General features: G+C 39.1%; 1 protein-coding gene across 3 annotated transcripts in view; it reads right to left on the minus strand.

Annotated features, from left to right (window-relative positions):
• pitpnm3 (PITPNM family member 3) overlaps positions 1–22,860 on the minus strand; it is a 108,625-nt gene that overhangs the window by 70,133 nt on the left and 15,632 nt on the right. For all 3 annotated transcript variants that reach the window (XM_086261922.1, XM_086261921.1, XM_086261920.1), the window contains exon 2: positions 11,797–11,892. In XM_086261922.1, the coding sequence (XP_086118048.1) occupies positions 11,797–11,892 (96 nt within the window). The remainder of the gene's footprint in view (positions 1–11,796; positions 11,893–22,860) is intronic.

A 22,860-nucleotide genomic window follows, 5' to 3' on the forward strand; every position in this document is an offset into this window, starting at 1 on the left:
CGACGCTGGAGAAATTCCTCACGCAAATGAAACCAAGATTAACTTTTTAACTTGTATCAGAAAGACAAGAAGAATAAAGTATAGAGAAAGAGAGAAGCATGCTGCATTATCTGATAACATGGGGCCAGCAGGGTGCCAGTTTAGCTCGATGGGATAAGCAGGTAATCATATCTTGCATAGCTGAGAGCAGCTGGCCTGGGTTCAAATCTGACCCACGACCTTTTACCACATATCTTCCCCTCTTTCTCTCCCTCTGCTTTCCTGTCACTGTACCTTTTTAAATAAAGCTGAAAAAAAGAATGGTGGCATAGCTATGGCATGTACAGCTGCCAGTGGAACTGGGTCATTAATGTTTATTGATGATCGGTCTCCTGATAGAAGTAGCAGAATGAATTGTGACATGTACAGATTCTCTGCTCAGATTCAGCTAAATGCTGGAAAACCGATTGGACAGCGTTTCAAAGTACAAATGCATAACGACCCAAGCATGCGGCAAAAGCAACTCCAGAGTTTCTGAAAGCAAAGAAGCCGGATGTTCTTGAATTGTTCGTCAAGCCCCTCTGAACATGTGGAGCTATTCTACAAAAATAGCTGTAATTCCTGCAATAATTTTGTTAAAACCATTGAATTACAGCTGAAAGTCTGCACTTCAATCACATCTTGATTGCTGGGTTTAAAATCCCTTGTGGTGATGTACAGAAGCAAAATTACAAAAGAAAATGTCCAAATTTCAATGGACTTGACTGCAATTGTACAATCAGCTACACTAGCTGAGCTACTCAGCTTGTTCACAACTAGCGAAGTGTAGAGCTTGGCAATACATGAAAACATCTCTCCCATGCAGCCATATCACCATTCAGCCCTTCACCATAGCAACAGGGGTCGCCAGCGGTGGACATTTAATCTGACTTTAGAAATCAATTTTGATTAATTATGTGATATAACCTTTTCAGAATTTAGCAGCCTTGTCACTGCTGCCCCAAACTGCTGACTGCAGTGACCCTGAAGCTGCATGATCAATATAAGCACTCACCATTACTTTGATGATGAATCTGTTCTTCTTCTTCACATCACAAACTGGGGGTTGGGGGAGGGGGGGGCAGTATAAGAGGAGGAAGTAGGTGTAGCTCCTGCAGGGGCCCTGTAATTTTTAGTGACTGACATTCTATGTTGGTTGCTGCATATAAGCAAATGTCCAAAACTTACAGTTTTTTAATATTACTTTGTCTTTTTCTTTGGACAAGTAATCATCACATAAGCCCTGGAGGGCCCTAAACCAAACTAAAGATAACTACTCGATTACTACACTGTTTATTATCTCTATTAATAGAGGATGTGTCACGATCCTGGGATGTTTGACCCAGCGCTTTGAGTTTTAATATATTCTCATGTTTATGGTTTATTTTTTAAATTCATTTAGTCATCTTAATCTCCTCGGTCGCTCAGTTATAGTTCTTTGTTTATTAGACTCCCTCTGTGTCGTCACCCCCTATGTTTAAGTCTCCTTTGTCGGTTCATCATGTTGAGTCTGCTTGTCTTAACCTGTCATGTTTCTTGTCTTCGTGTCCTATGTTGTCAAGCTCGTGCCATGTCTGCCTTCTATTATGTTTTCTGTTTTATTTTGAAAAGGTCTGGTGTCCCATGTGTGTAGTTTCACTTCCCCTGTGGCGGCATTATGTTTATTCTAATCACCTGTTTCCCCATGTGTTTCCACTTCCCCTGATCACCTCCTGTGTGCATTTAGTTTGTGTTTTCATTCATTCCTCATCCAATCGTTTGCTATCCTGCCATGTCATGCCATGTTTCCAGGTCTTAATGTATTCAAGCCAAGTAGTCACGCTTAAGGTTTTTTCATGTTTATTTTCTCCTCACCATGTTTTTCCATGGTTAAGATGTTTTATGTTTTCTTTCTAGTTTTCCCCAGTTTAGGTTATTGTTTTTGCTCAAAATTATTTCCACCCTTTTATTTTTGTACTGCTCAATCAGCCATAATAAACTACGCGTTTTCTGTTAGAATCAAGTTTTGTTTTTGCGTGTCTGCATTCGGGTCCTCCGCACTCCAAACAGTCTGCTTGAGCCAGACTTTGACCAGATGTTATTAAATGCCACTACAAATGTACAAAGACTGTGCAAAAGAGCCCTGGTTTGAAGCATATCCACTCACAATCAAATTAGATTCTAACCAAATATAGTTCAGGGAGTACACAACAACATAGTAATGCAAGTCTGACTTGCATTAAAACCCAATTTACAACCAAAACAGTCATATGTTTTAATATCCTGTCAGGCTCAGTCCTCTCGCTATTTAAATTAATGTCGCAAATAACAAATCAGGATTAACACACAGCAAATTTGTTAACAGCTCACATCAATAAACAATCGAGTTGGCATTCGCCTAAGCAGCCAGACAGCAAAAATAGTCCTGATGTAAAAAAGGAAAACTAAATAAACTAAAAAATAACTGACTTCTCCTCATTGTGTATGCAACTCAATTGCTTTTGAATGCAAGATCCTTAAACAAAAGTCGAGATGTATTTATATGCCAAGGTCTGTATTATGCATTCTAACAAGAAAATATAAATGTGATCAAATGTAAATGTGGTAATTGTGATATCATCTAAATCAAAATAGCCCGGCATGTCTCACAGCGAGGAGGACAAGGAGGAGGAAATCAAACTGTTTTGACCTAAAGAACTGTTATAGCTCATCAGGAATTTAACGGTACCACAGCTGACACTTCCGGTCATTAACCGCAATAGAAATTTTTCTTTTACTTATAAATTGTTTTCATTTTTTTTGTCTGCTTGCATTCATTTTTAAAATACTAATGATGTGGTGCTGAAGGGGTGAGAGGCTGAAGTGGAGGTGTAGGATTGAGAGAGACAAAATTTTTCAATTTTACTACTACAGATGGTGTAAAAAGAGGAAATGAAAGCAATTCTCACACATTTACACACACTGCTGTTGTTGGTAATACAAAAACAACACTTCACGTTGCAGAGAAACAGACTGCATTTCTACATTTACGTCTACAGCATGACACAGCACAAACCACTCTGTGATGCAGGAAATCTTAATCATGTTTCATTCCATTTAACACCCCAAATGTATTTTATTGTTGGGGATTGGTGATGAGAAATGCCATTAACTGCAGCTTTTCTGCACTGCATTTTCATTTGGAAACAAAAGAGCCAAGAAGAATCGCAGCATTGTCTCTTAAACTGTTACCCTCAACCCAGTGGCGGCTCCTGAAAAAAATCTCAGGGGGGGCAATTTTTATGATATCGACTAAAATGACCCATTTAACCCTTTAAGACCTACCATAGAACCAAGTTCGCCAGAGCTTATATTATATTTTTACATGCTGTGGAGCCATTTTTGGGAGCATTTCAAGTTGCTATACATCAATACAACCATTATAGCCCAAACTTTAATAATATGTCTGCATTAGGTGCATAGTAATTACATAAATTGCAAAAAAGTGCAATAAACTACAAAAAAATTGAAAATCGTTTTTGTTTTTTTAACATATATTTCTAGTTAGAGAAATTTAAGAGGCTTATCCCTCAAAACTGTAAATACAAAAAAGTTACACAAACTAGTTTCCCACCACAGGAAATTTATTTTGAGTGTCTTCATAGTTTTATTTTTGAAATACACCAATTTTTATATACTGCAGGAAAAACAAAAATAAATATTATAGTGCAAATTTGCAAAATAACAGCATATGCATCAAAATAAACTATTTCCAGCAGTGCAATATGAGTCTTAAGCATCCCAGAAACGACACAGAAAGTCATAAAGTCAAACATAACTTTTTAAAACACATAACAAGTAAAACACAAGCTCATAAGGCCTCGATCGTAAAAAACTACATTTCCGCAAAATGACGTCACTTCCGGTTTCGGGCAGGTCATGCGGTCATGTGATAGTTCGCGCTGATGGACGTAGGAAGTGTTACAAACAGCTGATGGATCAGCGAAGCGTGTTTCTGGAATATCATGTTTTTGTTGCTGCAAGTGATTTTTATGCAGTTTTTGCAAAGCTATATGTGGAAGGAAACTGTGACCGAGGACAAGCTGATGGCATCAGATGTAAGTACAACTCCTCCAGTTTCATATGCAAAAAAAATTATTGCGCTAGCTTACTTGGTTGCAGAGCTACCGGGATTTAAAAATAGTTACGCAAAACAGAGCGTGCCCGCTCCGATCGGCTGTAAAGGGTTAATGAGTACATCAAACAACACAATTTTAATTTAAATTTAAAATGAACAACCATATTCTGGCCATTTGTATAGATTTGTAAAAATGAACATGAACAGATTTTTTTTTTTTTTTTGAATGAATGAAAAATAACTATTGAAAACAACAACTGTAAACTGATTGGGGGGGTGGGCTAAATGCGTCCCCGCATTGCTAGCTCAAAAGCACCACAAAACTTAATACAATCGATGATTTTAGATAAAATATGACGGTTTTTATCTACCTCTTCGTTGTGCCTTCTTAAAGCAATCCGATGTCCATCATCTAGCTGCGCCGCTATGCTAGTTTTCCCTAGCACAGCTAGCTTTACACTGTTGTCCATATGAACTCGTGAGCTTTCATGTTTCTTGATTCGTTCGGAGAGGTGCTTTAAGTCGGTTTGTCCAGATTGTGTCCACGTCAAATCACACTTGTCACTTTTGAACAGTATGCACGGGAAACAAAAAAGTGCATTAGCTGTTCCACAGCCTGTCAGCCACGACTTGCGCTGGAACCAACTCCGACAAAAAGTCCTGTTGTATGCTTTTGACTTCTCCTTCGTTGCCTGGGTTAGTTGAATTTCGGGCTTGTCAGGTCCCAACTCTTTAACTTGCAGTTTTTCTGCCATTGTCCTTCTGGCAAAAGGGTAGGTTAGAAGCGATCTAACCGAATTTGGGGGAGGCTGTGCCTCAACCGTTAACAATACCGCTGCCATCGTCTCTCTCTGACCTTATAGCTCACTTAGGCTACTGACTGAGGTAAAATTCTAGAACAGCAAATCTTCGCGCGTTTTCTGCAGGGGCGCAATTTTAAGCGCCCCCAAACCATTTAATTCAGCGACGCTGATAGGTCAAATATTTATTATTTTCCCCTGGCAACCATTTAATGATAGGCTATTTCGCTGCATATCAAGGGCGCTTTGACGAGCGCCCCAGAAGAAGAAAAACACCGTTTGTTGGTTGAACTTTAATGAGTCAGCTGGTGAAAATGTTAAAATACGCCTGGCTGTATATGGGCACACACATAGTAAAACTATCATTGATGAATTTTTTAAAAATATATATTTTTACTCCTCCACATTTGGGGGGGCGGAGCCCGAGCGCCCCCTATGGGCCAGCCGCCACTGCCTCAACCCAAAACAGACCAGTTATCGAATAAAACTGGACTAGGTTTAGTCTTACTAAGCAATTTTAATTAGAATTGCAATGTTTAGGTTTGCACAACTTATTCAGCAACGCAATCTTTTTCTAAGAGTAATAACTCAAAGAAAAAGCCTTTATTCTATTGGCTTGCTCAAACTGATGATGTCCCATCATGTTTCTGCATGTGGTTTCTTCACTGCAGGCAGAGCTTCAAATAATTTAACAATTTGAAAGTATCCTCTTGAAATGAATCGGTAAAACTCCTCCTAAGCAGAGTGGTTTGGATTTTCCTTGTCTTCTCTGAGGATAAGCTTCGAATGTCTTGTAATCTCCTTTCACTGGAGAGCTTTCTGGATTTGAATTGGAGGTAAACTTGAGGTTTACCTGCCTCTGGTGGAAAATTAATATTTTATGCTCATCGATGAAGCAGACTCCAGAGCATGAGGTGGACGTTCATGAATCCGCTCAGCATCTTCACCGGATCTTTGTGGGTGTCTGCACGTCAGCCTGGGAAACTCTGTGACCCCCAGTGTGTGCTTCACTTCTGTTTTTGTCATCACTGTAGGCCAGCTCCAGAAGCTTCTGACGATGTGACAAACTGATTTTGTGTTTGCGTGCTGGGGTGCGTGGGGGCTTTGCTAAGGGGCAGCTGTGCACAAAGGAGTCAGGGGAGTTAATCAACAGAGATGACAGCATCAAACATCCAGCAAACAGCTGTGTTGCCTCTACACCATGTCATACAAACACTGGCTGACACGCAACAACATCAGTAACAAAAAAATAAAGCTCACAGCCTCGGTTCTCATCACAGACGTTGATGAATTTCATGTCTGCTTCCCTGTTTAACAATATGATTTACACTGTCATTTGTTACGTCTTATTCAAGTTTTTTTTTCTTGCAAAAAACTATCAAGAAAAATAATCTGGAGTCTAGTGCTTGCTCAGATTTGTACTCTAATGCTGCAGTTAAAGTAATTTTCATCACACTAAACAATGAATCACAAATATGCCTTAGGTTTTATTTGAATTTTTTTGCAAATATTAAATTTTGATGGATTTTTAGGGAAGAATCGGTTTCTGAAAAAATGAAAAATCTGTGAAAGAGCAGCAATGAAAATCAGAGAAATGACAAAGAAGAGGATTGTGTGAAAAGAGGCACATCAGCAGGATGAGATTTGAGGCAAAGAATGTGAGGCGCTGTGGCTAAAAACATGTCTTTTTTGCTGTACAAAGCACATATGTGATTAGCAGTAACAGATGAGACCCAGCTTCAGTAATATGTATGAAATGCTCTGTTAATTAGAAATTATATGCTAATTAGAAATTGTATGATAATTATATGGTAATTATTTGGCTGGTATTTATTATTGGTTAATATCTGGTTAGAGAATTCTAGTCTAGTGAAAGCTGTAATATTTAAAGATCTTTTAGAATGAATTTGAACATCAGAATAATATAGCTTTATTTATTTGCTTTGTTCTGATAACTAACTATAAAACACTCATACTTGAGATGAAACATGGAAGTTGTCAATTTGTTCAAATAAGCTACTGTTTGTACTACTGATAGAATACCGTCCTGTTTTCATTCATCAGGCAGAACAGAAAATACAAGCACATTATTTAATAGGAATGCTGCAACCGGCCTCTCAAGTCTCATTTAAAGGGGCACTACAGGAATCTTAACCTGCTACATTATGCTAGAAATGAGGGGCCAATACATAAAGTCATATTTCCTATACAGTATACTGTCACCATATTATTGTGAACCCCCAAAAGGACAAAAGTGATGCCCTAAACTAATGCTGCAAAACCAATCTCCTGGATGACAGATGAAAAACCTCACAAATGTCAAACCCTTGTTTCCTCCGCTTATGTATGCATTTTCATCTTTTCTTTTTCGCAAACTCTTTACAAGCAGTCTTTGATCAACTTGTAATAGATGCATGCTGTGACCAACCAATTATATTGATGGGTCTCAAAAGCTTAGATGAAGTGAAAGCTCTGGAATACAGTGTAGCCACTTCTGAATACTCAGCTTAAAATGCCATGTGCAGTGTGGGCAAGAGCCCTAGAGATGCATCATTTCCTTTCCAGGAAGATCCAGAGAATGTATTGTATATACACAACCATCTGTATAGATACAGCTCATAATCAAGGAAATGGTTTAAACTACTGTTTAAAACAATACCACCCCCCCCCCCCCACCCACCCACCCCCCCCCCCCCCCCCCCAGCCCCCCACCCCCCCCACACACACACACACAAAAACCCAAAGTGATAATAGAGGCAGCCTGGGCTCATCTTTTTAGCAGAAATCTGGGGAAATGCTCTGACAGTCTTCATACATTTTCATGTTTTTTTTCCTCTGTCCACTGGGTAACGCAGTGCAGATGAAGGCATTCATCATAACAGCCTAAATAAAACTCCCCCAAGCTTATTGTGATGGTTTGAGTGGTGGGCCTATAATATGACAAACTAACCACTCAATCATGCTTTCATTCGGAATCCAATTCTTTCAGTTTCTCTCTCAACTTTTCTAACTTTTAAATTACTTTTCATGAGAAAACCATATATCCCCTCTGCCTGCAGGAAAAGAAGAGACGAGTTATACACAACCAACACTCAGAGGCCTGCAGTTAGCAAGCAGCTGTAGTGGGTCATAACTTCAACAACCTTTTATGACCTTGGTCTGGTTTCCCTTTTAAGGAAGGCATCTTTCATTCTAAGCACATGTTTATGTTTAGAATAACTTGCTCTGTTGTCTTTGCTGCAGGACACAGCTCCACTTCTCCCCCGAGCTCAGGCTATAAAGTCACAGACAGACCACAAGGAAAAAATAAATTCAGTTAGAATATGCTCCCCTCTCTGTGCTACGCTGTATATCCTCTTTCACTTGTGCTCATTCTTAAGAGCCTTCTTTGCAGAATGAAACAGTCTTGCTTTCATCCAACTTGAAAGGATAATCCAGGGTTTTCACAACCTAATACTTCAAAAACACTGGCCTGCCCCAAGTCCTTCCGATAGTGTGCTCGGTGAGAGATGACAAAATGAGATGTGATATGTTTGCTCTCCACAGACAAGCGTCTTGAATACAAATTCAGGCCACTCTACAAAGAAGCAACAGGGTTTTCACCTCACAACAGATGGATATGGAAACTTTGATGTTACAGATTCTCTATAAAATGCAAAATTCATGACTGGAAAACAATAGCATCCTCCTTGATCAGTGTTTCAGCTATCTTGACTGCTTTGAGGAGTTTATGTCTGAAGCTACAGATTATAGCCAGTTAGCTTTGGTGGGTATACAGGCAGGAAATTAGGAAAAAGGTTAATTAACAACCTAAATAATCTTGACATGGGATTATTACAAGGGGGGGACATCGTGTCATTTAGAAATTACCCTCTAACTGTGAAACATGTCAGTTATTACCAAACAATGTAATAACTGACATCTCTGGTTGCTATTTGCATAACCATCAATAGGCTGCACACAATGACTGCTGAGCCTGTTGAAACGCATGCTACCATGCACTGAGCTCTCTCTGTAAATTGGTCTCTAGGTTATGTAGCAATATATATCCTCTTGAAACTGCACTGTATAACTTTTAATTTTTAATAGACAGCATACAACTTATTCATCGTGCAGCAAAGAGGCAGAAAAAAGTGTGCTTTAAAAAAAAGCTGAAATCACAGGGGACTAACGGTAACACAGGGAGTCTTCTTTTTCAGCTGCTCCCTTCAGGCGTTGCCTCAGCGGATCATCATTTTTGAATATTCTCAGCAGTCTCTCTTTGCATCTCCCAACAACATAGGACTTCTCTGGTTGGAAACCTATAGTAGAATTTTTACTTTACAAATTAGAGGCATGGCAGGTTCTCACAGAATTAGGATGATAGATGACCTCTGCAATCATACTAGAGGTCCGCCAATCCTATTTAAGGTGTAAAGACTGATTCTGTCATGATTCGGCTGTGTGCAGGCTGGATGAGGACCCAATCGCAAACTCACAGAGGCAGGAATGAACTCAAAATTCACAGCTTTATTGCTGGAGAGCAGAACCATACAAATTAAACCGGGAAACTATAACGTAACACACAGAGAAACGCACGGCCATGGATGAAGGGAGAACGCGACACCGAACTGAGGGAGACGCAGACATAAATACACAGAGGGTTAACGAGGGAAGTGGGAACACACGGGGAACACAGGTGACACTGATAATCATAACAAGACACGGCAGGAGTGAACGCAACACTGACGGGAGACTGTCAAAGTAAAACAGGAAGTACACAGAGGTTCAGACAGGAGGAGAGAGAGCACGGGGAGAACACAGACATAACGGGCTGGGGAAAACATGGAATAAAACACAAGGAGAGACGAGGGCTCACAGATACACAGAGGGGCACACAAGGGGTAAGAGTCACAAGGGGAAAACACATAAGGAACAACGTAACAGAGCAACCCAGGAAGCATGGCCTAAATAAGGAACAAAATACAAAAATACATGAAAACTAAGAATACTGGGCCAACATGGCCCAGGACCATGACAGATTCCAATATCATACTCTAACTATGAAGCTTCACAGCTAGTAGGCAAATAAGCACATTTTCCAACAGTGCCAAAATGTTCATTTGAACTAATTAACAAGAAATACATAAACACAAAGAAAATATCGTCAAGATAATTGCAGCTTCTTTCCCCATTAACCACCAATATTTAATCAAAGGACATAAGGGACATCTCCGTTTCTCTCTGCTTCACAGCCACGTGGGATATTTCTTGGCTGAGAGTGGAATTCCATGCTGCAGATAGTGTGAGGGTGATGAGGTACATCGGCTCACATATAAGGCATGTGTGCTATCTTTTCCCCCAGTGATTCCTCGCCACTGATAGGCGCCTCGATGCCGGCCTCATAAAATGCAGTGCAATGCACAGCTCTGCTCTGCAACAGCTGTGATAAGGATAAATATTTAATGTTTTCTAAGACTATGAGTTGTAAACGTGCCTTTTTTTGGCAAAGAGACTACGCGGGAGAGGGGAGGCAAGGAAAATCAAACAAAACTGAATGAAAATGGTAGGGAAAATGGCATCGATAAAAGCAAAAGTTAAGGACAAGACTGTTATATAAAGTTCCTCCACACCGAACATGTGACTTACATTTTCCCTTAAATGCAAAAATAGAAATGAGTGCAGCACTTTTTATCTGATACCCCAGAGGCACATTTTTATCATGTTTTCATCTCATACAAAAGAACACTAAACACCCGAAACTCTAAACACACTGCTGGATATTCACCGACCTAATGTAAAATAAGAACATGTTACACTACTAAAACCATAATTCAGAAGTATCTCTACCATCAGACTCTTTGGGGATAAGCACTTGGAGTGGATAATTGGAGCGATAAGTGTTGTACTTATTCGCTGATTAACTCCCACTGGGACCGTGAAAAGGCTAGCAGTCCGGCATGTTCTCAAGTGTGTCTATTTATGGTCAAGCTGACATCTAAATGAATTTAAAAGGATCTTCAGCAGGAAAGTGGACAACAATTAAGAGTGACAGACTTCATTTGTCATCTATATCAAGTCCGGTCACTACAGCAATCATAAATACACAATACGGACCTTCTGCTTTGAAATACAAGGAGCTAATTAACCTTTGTCACAACCTGTTACATTTGTCTAGTTTTATTATTTGATTTATTATTCTGTAGTTGGAATTCAATCTTGTATGATATCCCAGATTCTTAATTGTTGAGATTAGCGATTATTGGCTCTTTTAAGCAAGTTTTCATCATTGAGAGAAGACACTGAAAAATACCTGCACCACCAATCGAAGCTGTCTGTGTAGTGTTTGTTTGATGAAACAGAAACAGACAACTCTGCAATCATTTGAAATTTGTTATTCATTGTTATTCGTGGTTCTTTGTATAATTCCGTATGTTTTTCAGATTTGTTCCTTACTTTGTTTGTCTGCCTTGCACCCACATTATGCTGACAAATCATCTTGTATTCGTTGCTAGCAGCTGCACCCAGCTCCTTTTGGCCTCTTTTCCCTAAATACTAAACAAGGATGTGTCATTTTGTCCAGCAAGAGTTGCGGTTTTTTGTTACTTGTCCTTGCCAGCACAGATGCCTTTTTAAAATAGTGTTACTGCTATTTTTAATGCTTCCTTGAAGCCTAAACACACCTGGAACCTTTCAGTAATGAATAATTTATCTATCATAATGCCTACAGGATACATTTTCTTCAGCTCCTTCAGTGAAAAGGGCAGCAAGGAAAACAAGTATAGAGGTTTTTTGAAATGCTGATAATAAGTTTGGGTTATTTCGTTCACTAATAATGTTGGAAAGTCCAAAAACTACAAGATGAAGGCACGAGGAGATGAGGACATGCAATTTCTTACTAACCTCTGGCGTCAAAGAACTCCTCATCGGAGCTGTCGACTGATTCTTGTGCAATATTCTGCAGGCACCAATGAGTGGCGCTGTGTTTTCTTGACGAACCTGTGAATCCAAAAAAAAAAAGGGTGAAAATTCTGCTTTTAGAGTCGGTCAACGTAATGCAGTAAATGAAGAAAGACAAGGACAGACAACTCAAACATATTTGTATTTTTTCCTTTTCTTTACGTTGGTTGACACCTCTAAAGATTTGGAGAGAAAAACAAGTGTGAAAGCCCCAGGTGGGAGTGCTTGGCCTTTCAAGTGTCACAGCAGGTGAAAAGACCCAATTGGACTTTCCTTTGAGCACTGTCGCAGCCCACAAGTGTCTCAGCAAGACAGCCAGGCAGTGTTTTTCATGACCTTCTGATACAAGAACAGGGACAACAACAAAAAAATTTAAGCCTTTTTCCATTTGTTCACAGTGTTTACTCTCAAGTATCCACACATAAAACCACGGCAAACAGCCAAGAACAGCAAAATGATTTCTTAAAATTCACTGAAGTAGCAGTAGTCTGAAACACAGTGGGTCAAAACTGAGAAAACACAATGTCAACTCCACTGAATGTGCTGGATCTCAAGTGAAATTCACACCCTCTAGCAGATTATTACATGAAGGAACCTTTTAAAAAAACAAAAAACAAGCGCGTCCATGCTCACAGGTGTACACACGGGTGATCACACCCACAAACTACACCCTTTTTGGCTCCTACCTCAAAGCACACTGTGTTCTGTTGATCTTATGTGCTGCACAATAATGTTTAATATTTAGTATTTACTGTCATATTCCCATATATCATTGTGATGTTGTTTATTCTATTACTCTTGTTCTCTTCTGCTTGCTTTCTTTTTTCTTTCTCAGCAGGTGATCCAGGTGATTGATATATGCATTTTTTTTCTCTGCCCGTTCTGTTGGTTTTTGTCTTTTGCCCTTCTCCCCCGTCCCTCTTCTCAGCTGTTTCTCTTTCCCTCTTTCTTTCCCCCAGTCAAGTCTGTCCCGTATTCAGTAAGTGAAAATAAAATAAACAATAAAAGGTGAATCAAATGGACCATTACGGCAAGGCTGGGATGGTCAGTTTGGTAAAGTAAATCCGTTGGGCATCTTTCTTTGCCTTTAGACAACAATTCTGATGGCAAAAGAGCCAAACGGGACAGGCAAACAAAAAAAAAAAAAAAAAAAAAAGAACTTGCTGACAACATTAGTACAGCACTCTATATTAGTCATGTTTTCTCACAGTATCTAGTTTATTAGTTAGCATGCATTTATATATTGTGTATTTATAATGAATAAGTCAGTACAAACTTTAGTAGTAATTATGTCTTAATAGAGCACCTGCATTATGTGCCACAACATACCTCAATGTTGCAAATCATGAATGCTAATGACTCATAAAACAACAAAATAATGAACAAATTGATTAATTAAAATTAAGAAACATATTCATTTATATTTATATATAAATAAACCCAAAGCAATCGTGACTAAAATAAAGTTTAAAAAGAGGACAAAAAACCATCTTGAATCTACAAGAAAAAGTATTGTAGATTCAAGATGGTTTCTTGTAAAAACACAATAAAAATAGAATATTGTATGAATTGATATGTTTTTTTTTATGTAAAATGTTTCTCATTAAGAGTCTGTTTCTGTGTTAGGCCTTTTTGTGTTCCCATTTTATTTTTGTAGTCTTTTGTCTATTATGCTTTGTATTCAGCTTTACTTCCCTTGTCTTATCCCTGATTAAGTTTAGCTGTGCTAGCCTTGTGTTTCCATTTTACAATGATTGCTGTCAGTGTCTGGGATAATGTTTGTTCATTGTTGTGCTGCACTGCTGTCTTTAGTGTTTATTCTGCCAATTTGTTCCCAGATCCTTCCTTGTGTTTTCCCCATTATTTCTAGTGCTCTATACTGGACTGCCATTTATATAGAGCTTACTGACAACAGCCTATGTTACTCATGTTTTCTGCCTGTAACTAGTTTAATAGTTAGTACAAGTTTAATTATATTGTATTTTTTTGTATTTACATAGTTAAGATAGTTAATTTATTTAGTACAAACTTAAGCAGGAGTTACATCATAATAGAAAAGCTGCAATATTTGTCACATCATACCTTGACGGCCAATATTCTTTCCTTTTAAGATTCCTGAAATAACAAAAACAAATTGATAACATGAAATTAAGAAACATGTTCATTTATTACTTGCCAAAATAAAGTAATAAACAAGGTCCCTTTTTCTTGAAAAAAAAAAAAAAAAAAAAAAAGTGAAGTTCAAAAGGCCTGTACCAAAGTTCAGATGATGTTTATTTACTGTTTTTCTCCTTGGGACAGCAATGTGATAAAGCTCAAAGAAAGATTCCTCTGACCTCTGCTGCATTGTGATGATGTACTGGTAATGAACCACATTTCCTTCTTGACTCCTCCTGGTTTAATCTTAAAGCAACATTTTCGCATCTCCTTCAATGTGCAAGAATTCACTGGGCAGTATAACTTTTAGAATAGAACAGAATAGAATAGAACTTTATTAATCCCTTGGGGAGGTCCCTTCAGGGAAATTATGAATTATTTAGGAATTATTGTGAATTATGTCCTTCATTGCAAACCTACACGTGTAAGTTTACACTACAAATTTGTAATTGTTTAAAGCGATGTGTAAAAATACAGCTTATAAGGCAACAGGAAGAGTTTGCACAATATTAATTGAAAGTCAATATTCTGTATGACCACCTTTACTCTTCAACACACTCTGAACTCTCTCTAGCAAGCTTTCCTGTAATTTCTTTAAGTAGTCCTTAGGAGCAGTTCTCAAGGACATTCAACGCTCTTCTTGCCTGCCTTTTGCTCCATTCTCTCTCAAGATAGTCTCACACTGCTTCAATAATATTGTGGTTAGTGCTCTAGGAGGGCCAGTCCATGACTGTCAGTGCTCCACTCTGTGTTTTTCCCCATAGAGGCTTTTACCTCATTAGCACTGCGTTTACCATCATTGACCCGTGGAAAAATAAAGCCATTGATAATCAAATGCTTTCCAAATGGTATTGCATCGTGGATCAAAATTTTACTTTATTTTCTGCGTTCATAATTTCATCAATCTTCACATCATCCCCAACACCACTGTCAGAAATGCAGCACCAAACCATGACAGGGCCTCCACCGTGTTTTACAGGTGGCTGTGAACACTCACTGTTGTACCTCTCTCTTGATTTCCTTCATAAATATTGATGATTGTTTGAATCAGATATTCCAGAATTGGACTCATCACTATATTGCCATTGATTTTTGCTCCAGTTTTTGTGTAATTTGGCATACCTTAGCTTTTTCTCCCTGTTTCTCTTACTTAAGAACGGCTTCTTCACAGTGACTCTTTCACTGAGACCATTTCTATTGAGGCTTCAGTGAAGAGTCAACTACAGATTGAGATTGCAAGATTGCATGTCTCAGATTGTGTGTCAGGTCGTTGCTGGATTTTCAGTTTTATCTTTCTTTTTTTTGCATGACTTTGTGCATGACTTTCAGATACTGTTACTCAACTGTTTTTTAAAAAGCCTACCACTTCTTCTATCCTCCACTTGTCCAAGTTCTTCAAATTCTTTAAGGACACACTGACACAGCATGCTGAGATATGCCAGGTTTTCAGGTGTTAGCTAGTGCAAAAATACTATTTATGTCTGTTAAATGATGCTATCTTTGGCAGTTTTCATAGATTCAGCTAACAAAATCAGAACAAATTATATGTTTTAAGATGGGACCTAGTAACAGTGCTTAAAGGTAACTAAAACTGATTCTTTGTCAAGCTGTCTGTTATGTGTAGACAGAACATTTATGTTTGAATGATTCACAAATCAAGGTTAAGTGGCTTAACAAACAAAAAATATTTTATCTAAAAAAATGGTTAGGTATCTACACTTGACTGAAAACGAGTGAAAACAAATTAATTAATTAAAAAAAATAAAAAACAGCCAACCAGCCAGCCTTTAGCAAGCCTAGAGAGCTATTGCTTAAGAACACTTTAGGTCTTGCACCTTGAAAGCAAAAAGACTTGTTGCACAGCAGCATATGTGATGAAAATTGCTAAATTATACCACCAATCATAGAAATCATGCAAATCCTAAATATTTAGCAAAGACAGAAAGACTGAATCTGACTACATTTCCATACAACAAGTTCTGCCAATTCAATTGTGCACTGAGGATATTTAATGATATCGATCTACTGTAATGTATCAATCTACTTGCCTGGAACAGGCAAAGAGCAGAGGCATGCTGGCACAGGTGCATGTCTGTTCACACAATAGGTGACGAGAGAGTTTATTTACAATTTATAGCCGATACCAGGGAGGAAGAACCAAATAGTACGATAAAAATGATCTAATCTATTGTAATTCATAGATGTAATGACTAAACATAAGTTTACAGATACCTACTGAAAAGCTAAAATTGTATTAAGTTATAGCATTTGACTGTTCCGGCTCTTTCCATATGTGTAAATCTGCAGAATGCAATGCAATGCTAACACAGCATTAGCTAACTTAATAGTTAGCTAATGTATATATTAAAAACCTCAGAGGTGTATAATGGCTCAGTCACACTAGGGTAAAAAACAGGAAGGCATCATTTGCCCAATGATTGCATGGAAGTTTTTGGCATTCAGCAACCAATTTCAAGTAGTTGTGCAAGATTGCAAGGCAGCTGAACAGGCCCTCTGATGGAATCTGTCTCCAAAACATTGCAGTCTGTATCTGATTGACTGCAATCACTCTCAGAGCGATTGGTGAAGGTTTGCAAACAACCACCATCTATTATAAATGCAAACAAGCAACCAAGCTGGTTGCCAGCTGGTTGTAACCTAGTTATATTCCAGCAAACACCTATTTAGCCATTTAGCTTTTAAATTATCATCCTCCAGCTACTACATCACTGAGTAATTTCTGAATTTCTGTTTCAAATCTATGAGGTTCAGGTTCAACAAAAGATTTATAACAGACAGCAACAGAATTGCAATTTTCACTAATTTATCACAGTTAATTGCTCCATTATCACAAATTTATTTACCAGCTTGACCCCAATTGCAAAGTAACAGCAGACTGATAGTAGACTGACTTCATCTTGATGCCATTTAATTGTTGTTTTGACGTAGCAAAAATGAAGACGGCTCCTGAATGTGAGCAGTCACAGGATCTTTCAAGCAATGATTTCAAAGGCAACAAGACTGCAATTTATTGCACCATTGCAATCGTTTTGATTATGCGTTGGTCTCAAACCACTGTTTTGCATAGTGTGACTATAGTATAAGCCTGGCTAGGAAGAACTTATTTTTTCTTGTTGTAATATGAAGCCACACAGGCTCGGATCGTATAGCTTCATATTACGTCACATCTAGGCTGGATCTTTACTCACACTGGACTGCTGTGAGGTAGCTCTATGATTATGGCATAAGGAATAACATGGATAGATGACTCAGTAACCTTGCTTTTCTCCCATAAAGGATGATGACATAAATAATCAACAGGCCTAATAAATAAGGATTAGGGTGAAGTTTGCTCTTCAACCTTTGACTTAGCAGCAACTTTCTCTATCAGCAAATTGTCCTCAAGGGACTATGGGATCCCTGAACCACAACGCAGCCTTTTCCCTTTTCTCTGCAATGGAGAATGATTGAGCAGGCTCAAGCGTGGATTAGTCCAGTCCTTGAGTGAGCATTTATTGTGCATCAACATTCAGACCAGCAGCAGCACCCCTAGCCAAAACTGCATTTTTCCAGCACATTACACAGGAATCCCTTATATACCATCCCTGAGCACTAATTTGTGTCAACAACCGGTCAGGGAGCCCAACGTACACAGAGCAAGGCAATCTAGCCAAAATATAATTCTCTGCTCACAGACAAATAAGCAATTACTGCACCAAACACCAAGATGATTGCTATTTCCAGGAAAACACTTTGAAATTGGAAATATTCCTCCACCCACTTTAACAAAATGGAAACAGGAGCTATAAATACATTTAAAATGCTCAGCAAAGCCTTGACCAGAAGACAGGTAAGTACAGCAGACAAAGCGCACATTATTCTATTATTCTGTAAGTGAGTCAGCAGTACAATGCTATGAAACGACAGACAGCTGGCATGCCTGCTTGTGGTAGCCCACTTGCCTACCCTCTCATTTATATTTTATGTATTGTGTCAGACTGACTTCTGGCAGTGGCACAGACATCAAAACACAGCACGAAATACAAGATGAGATGGAGGACAATCTCTGGTGTATTCATCTTTGCCTGGTACAAGATTTGGAATGCATTTGGTTGTTCATTTGAGCTGCATTAGTTCTAACTATATCAACAGGGTCACACTTAATGGAAGAAATAATAATGAAAACATTATTTTTATTTGTGTGCAAAAAGGATGTATTAGAACGATTTTATCCACCTAATTTAGGTGTTTGGCTTACATCCTGGACAAGAGATTATAGATTTATGCCTAAATGATTATGAGAGCAGAACTACTAATGCTGGCATTCACATTGTAGCCCGTGGTTCTGATTCAAAAAGGGGAAATAATGCACAATCACACAAGCAGTACCTTTGAAAGGTGCTTTTTCTTTCAACAATCCCTGCAACCCCTGCATTCCCTGCCATCTGCAGTTATAAAAGATGATGGGGAAGATTGGTATATTTATCCTTTTCTGCAGTGTTTGATATTTGTCTGTGACGTTCATGTGGTGTCAGGGCAAGTATGGGATGGATGCTCTGGATTTATTTACTGTGTATTCTTATTGTACGTTACTGTATTGTTGATAGGGCTGTTCGATGACGATATATATCGGATGACGATATAAAAACGTCTATCGTTTCATTTTCATTTTCAAAATAAACTGTTGTGGTTAGCAACAACGACGGTAACACCATCGCCTCTCTCTCTCTCTCTCTTTCTCTCTCTCTCTCCCCTTTGTTGGCAATAACAGAGGTCAAACGTTTACTATAGGTCTTTACCAGGTTTGCACACACAGTAGCTGGTATTTTGGCCCATTCCTCCATGCAGATCTTGGGGCTGTCGCCGAGCAACACGGACTTTCAACTCCCGCCACAGATTTTCTATGGGGTTGAGGTCTGGAGACTGGCTAGGCCACTCCAGGACTTTCAAATGCTTCTTACGGAGCCACTCCTTTGTTGCCTGGGCGGTGTGTTTTGGATCATTGTCATGTTGGAAGACCCAGCCTCGTTTCATCTTCAAAGTTCTCACTGATGGAAGGAGGTTTTGGCTCAAAATCTCTCGATACATGGCCCCATTCATTCTGTCCTTAACACGGATCAGTCGTCCTGTCCCCTTGGCAGAAAAACAGCCCCATAGCATGATGTTTCCACCCCCATGCTTCACAGTAGGTATGGTGTTCTTGGGATGCAACTCAGTATTCTTCTTCCTCCAAACACGACGAGTTGAGTTTATACCAAAAAGTTCTACTTTGGTTTCATCTGACCACATGACATTCTCCCAATCCTCTGCTGTATCATCCATGTGCTCTCTGGCAAACTTCAGACGGGCCTGGACATGCACTGGCTTCAGCAGCGGAACACGTCTGGCACTGCGGGATTTGATTCCCTGCCGTTGTAGTGTGTTACTGATGGTGACCTTTGTTACTTTGGTCCCAGCTCTCTGCAGGTCATTCACCAGGTCCCCCCGTGTGCTTCTGGGATCTTTGCTCACCGTTCTCATGATCATTTTGACCCCACAGGATGAGATCTTGCGTGGAGCCCCAGATCGAGGGAGATTATCAGTGGTCTTGTATGTCTTCCATTTTCTGATGATTGCTCCCACAGTTGATTTTTTCACACCAAGCTGCTTGCCTATTGTAGATTCACTCTTCCCAGTCTGGTGCAGGTCTACAATACTTTTCCTGGTGTCCTTCGAAAGCTCTTTGGTCTTGGCCATGGCGGAGTTTGGAGTCTGACTGTTTGAGGCTGTGGACAGGTGTCTTTTATACAGATGATGAGTTCAAACAGGTGCCATTCATACAGGTAACGAGTGGGGGACAGAAAAGCTTCTTACAGAAGACGTTACAGGTCTGTGAGAGCCAGAGATTTTCCTTGTTTGAGGTGACCAAATACTTATTTTCCACCCTGATTTACGAATAAATTCTTTACAAATCCTACCATGTGGATTCATGGATTTTTTTTCACATTCTGTCTCTCACAGTTGAAGTGTACCTCTGGTGCAAATTACTGACCTCTGTCATCATTTTAAGTGGGGGAACTTGCACAATCGGTGGCTGACTAAATACTTTTTTGCCCCACTGTAGTATGTATGAATGGTGACATTCAACAATGGTAGAGTATAGCAGTTAATGTTGGGAATAAAGCTGTGATTCTACTGTACATAGTGAGCTTGGAAGACTTGGTCATGTTTGCATTCTACATGAAAGCAGGCAAACACTCTCAAAGGGCAAAACACAAACTTTCAGGCTTGTATGGTTACAAGTCTCTACCTGTATGTAATATCTGAGCCGTCACTCTCCACTGTGCTATCCATTTTACTGTCAGCTGTTTGAAAGAGCCGTGATGTGAAAGCGTACTGATGGGAGGAGGCGTTCCTGCATGCCACAGAGTTGAAAAGGATGGTGGGCAAGGAAAGCACATGCTGAGTGTGAAGAGAAGCCCATGGGGTTCACAGCATCCTAACTACTTTAAAAATAAAAACTCTTACCGGTACTTTCCACATATACCAAGTCAGCTGCTGCCTTAAAAAACAGCCAAGCAGGGCGCTCCATTGTGGGATTTGATTTGTCGAGTGCCCTGCATACACTGTCAGTCACCTTATGAGATCCTCCAAGTGTTTTTAAAGTGCTACTTTTTTATTCAGTGGACCTACAGCTGGCACCGATACCAATCTAATGAATATTCTGTGGATGCTACTACATTCAGTTTACTTTTGGAGCTGCGCATGCACTCTGAATGCATTATTAGGTTTAGGAAATCTAACCAATTGCTTGGGTGGCTGAAACCTCACACCAGAGTGCCTATATCACCACGCAGTGCCTTCCCCACTGGGTAATGGAAATGATTGCTGTAAGTCCCCACAGGGCATTCATCCTACACTATACCCCAACAGATACTGGTGACAGCTTGAAAGAACTACAGACTATGATCAAGCAAACTGCAAACAGTATAAATTTCAGCATCTTGCTGGTTTATGGAAACCAACAGGCTTTAGTAAGCCCTATTAGTAACTGAAAATTAATATTTTGAGTCAGACTGCTGAGACTAATAGTCCTCTTCTATCTACTTTCAATGCATATGTGAATTGCAGTTACCCCAGTATTCACTTAGCTCTAAAATAGAGTCAGTCCCATGTTAAAATGTCCAACAGCAACATGGTTGCAGCCAACCACAAAATACTGTTTAGGTTTCTATCGCTAATTTCCTCTTTTTATCCACACCTGTGTTTATTTATTTATTTAAAAACACACCCATTTGGATTAGGCATAAAGTCACAAAAACCTGTAGCCAGTAGATGTCTGGTAACCATCAACTCGAGTGACTGAACCTGACCTCTCAAACTTGTTATCTAAAAGTAGAACGGTTTGCTGCAGGGTAAGACTGTCCTAGAAGTTTGAGCTCCAGTTTTGAAAAGTGACATTATAATATTTCTATAGTCTCTTACTTAGCACTAATTAGTAGGTACCTATGTCTATGATTTGCACCCATACAGTTAACGAATACAATTTGGTTGCTTAAGCTCTAACTTCTCATTCAAATATGGCAACTCCAAATCCAAAACAAAGCAAAATCAACACGGCAGCAGATAAAACCCTAACAGGCTTCACAACGTAGACTCCAGAAATTATTATACATACTCTATGGGGTGAGTAGGTACCTGTCCTACAGGTTTAATGGCCTGGGTTCATAATCTTCTTCGCCTTGTAAAACTGCCTTAGATTAACGGACACTTTTTAATCCATCCATTTAGTGCAGCTTGCTTCACAACAACATTTTGTCACCACTTAGCTCTACTAAGTATGCTGTGAAGAGTGTTGTTTTCTGTACCCTTGCCACTCCCAGTGCACACACATTTTTTGTGATGCATTTGCACAGGAACACGACTGTTGATGTAATCGGGTTGTAGTTCCAAGTCCCAGTTGTGTTTAATTATTAACACCACTTAACACTGAAAGCTCTAAAACACAAAAGTGCTGTGTTTTTAAAAACAAATTGGAGGAAAGAAGTATTGGAAGTCATGACAGCATACTGTGTCATTAACTACCCCTCGCCTCTTACTGTTCTTTCGACAGTGATGCTTTACAGGAGAAACGCTTTCGGGAAGATAAAGATTCAGAAAGTCAGCTTAGTGAGAGTGAACTGAACGAATCATAACAAATAAACAGGTCAGACACAGGACTGTCATCCTGGAGTTAAAGTCCATGTCCTATATGAAATCAGAAGTTCTTCTGGACTATTTTGAATATGGTTGACTTAATCACAGTTTATTTACATTTATTAATACATGCATATATACATTTAATACATTTGTACACACATATATATTTATGCACATTTTCTGTTATAGCAATATTTTTGCAGTAAGCCCTCAAGGCAAACTTCTCCCATTTGCCAGTGCTTTTAAATGAAGGCTACTCTCAGGGAACTCCTAACATGTTTGTGTTTATCAATATCTGATCTTGATCTTACAATATTCATTTGCAGTATGTATGTTGAAGCGCCTACAGTGCTTAGTTAAGATTAGAGAAAGACTGTGGTCTGGTTTTAAATTCAGCAGCGGCTGTGGATGCACGGTGCACATTTATTTTATTTTGCACTTTTATGGTGCAATAATAATAATAATAATAACAGCTTTAACAAACAAATGGGTTTGTTTTCTGAGGGATGACTCAGATATGCTAAAACTGTTCAAACAAAATTGATAATTCATCAGTTACTCTGATCATACTGCCTTTGTCTGCAAAAATCAAAGACAAAATCCAAACAGCTGCTCTTTGAAATTGAATGTGCAACTTATGGAAACTAACAAAGACCGAGGGAGAGAAGCTCA

Source organism: Aulonocara sp. 'chitande type north' Nkhata Bay, linkage group LG14, assembly GCF_057382095.1.
Source record: "Aulonocara sp. 'chitande type north' Nkhata Bay isolate Kocher_YH1m ecotype deep benthic linkage group LG14, A_spYH_male_GT1.1, whole genome shotgun sequence".
In the NCBI taxonomy this organism is placed as follows: Eukaryota; Metazoa; Chordata; class Actinopteri; order Cichliformes; family Cichlidae; genus Aulonocara; species Aulonocara sp. 'chitande type north' Nkhata Bay.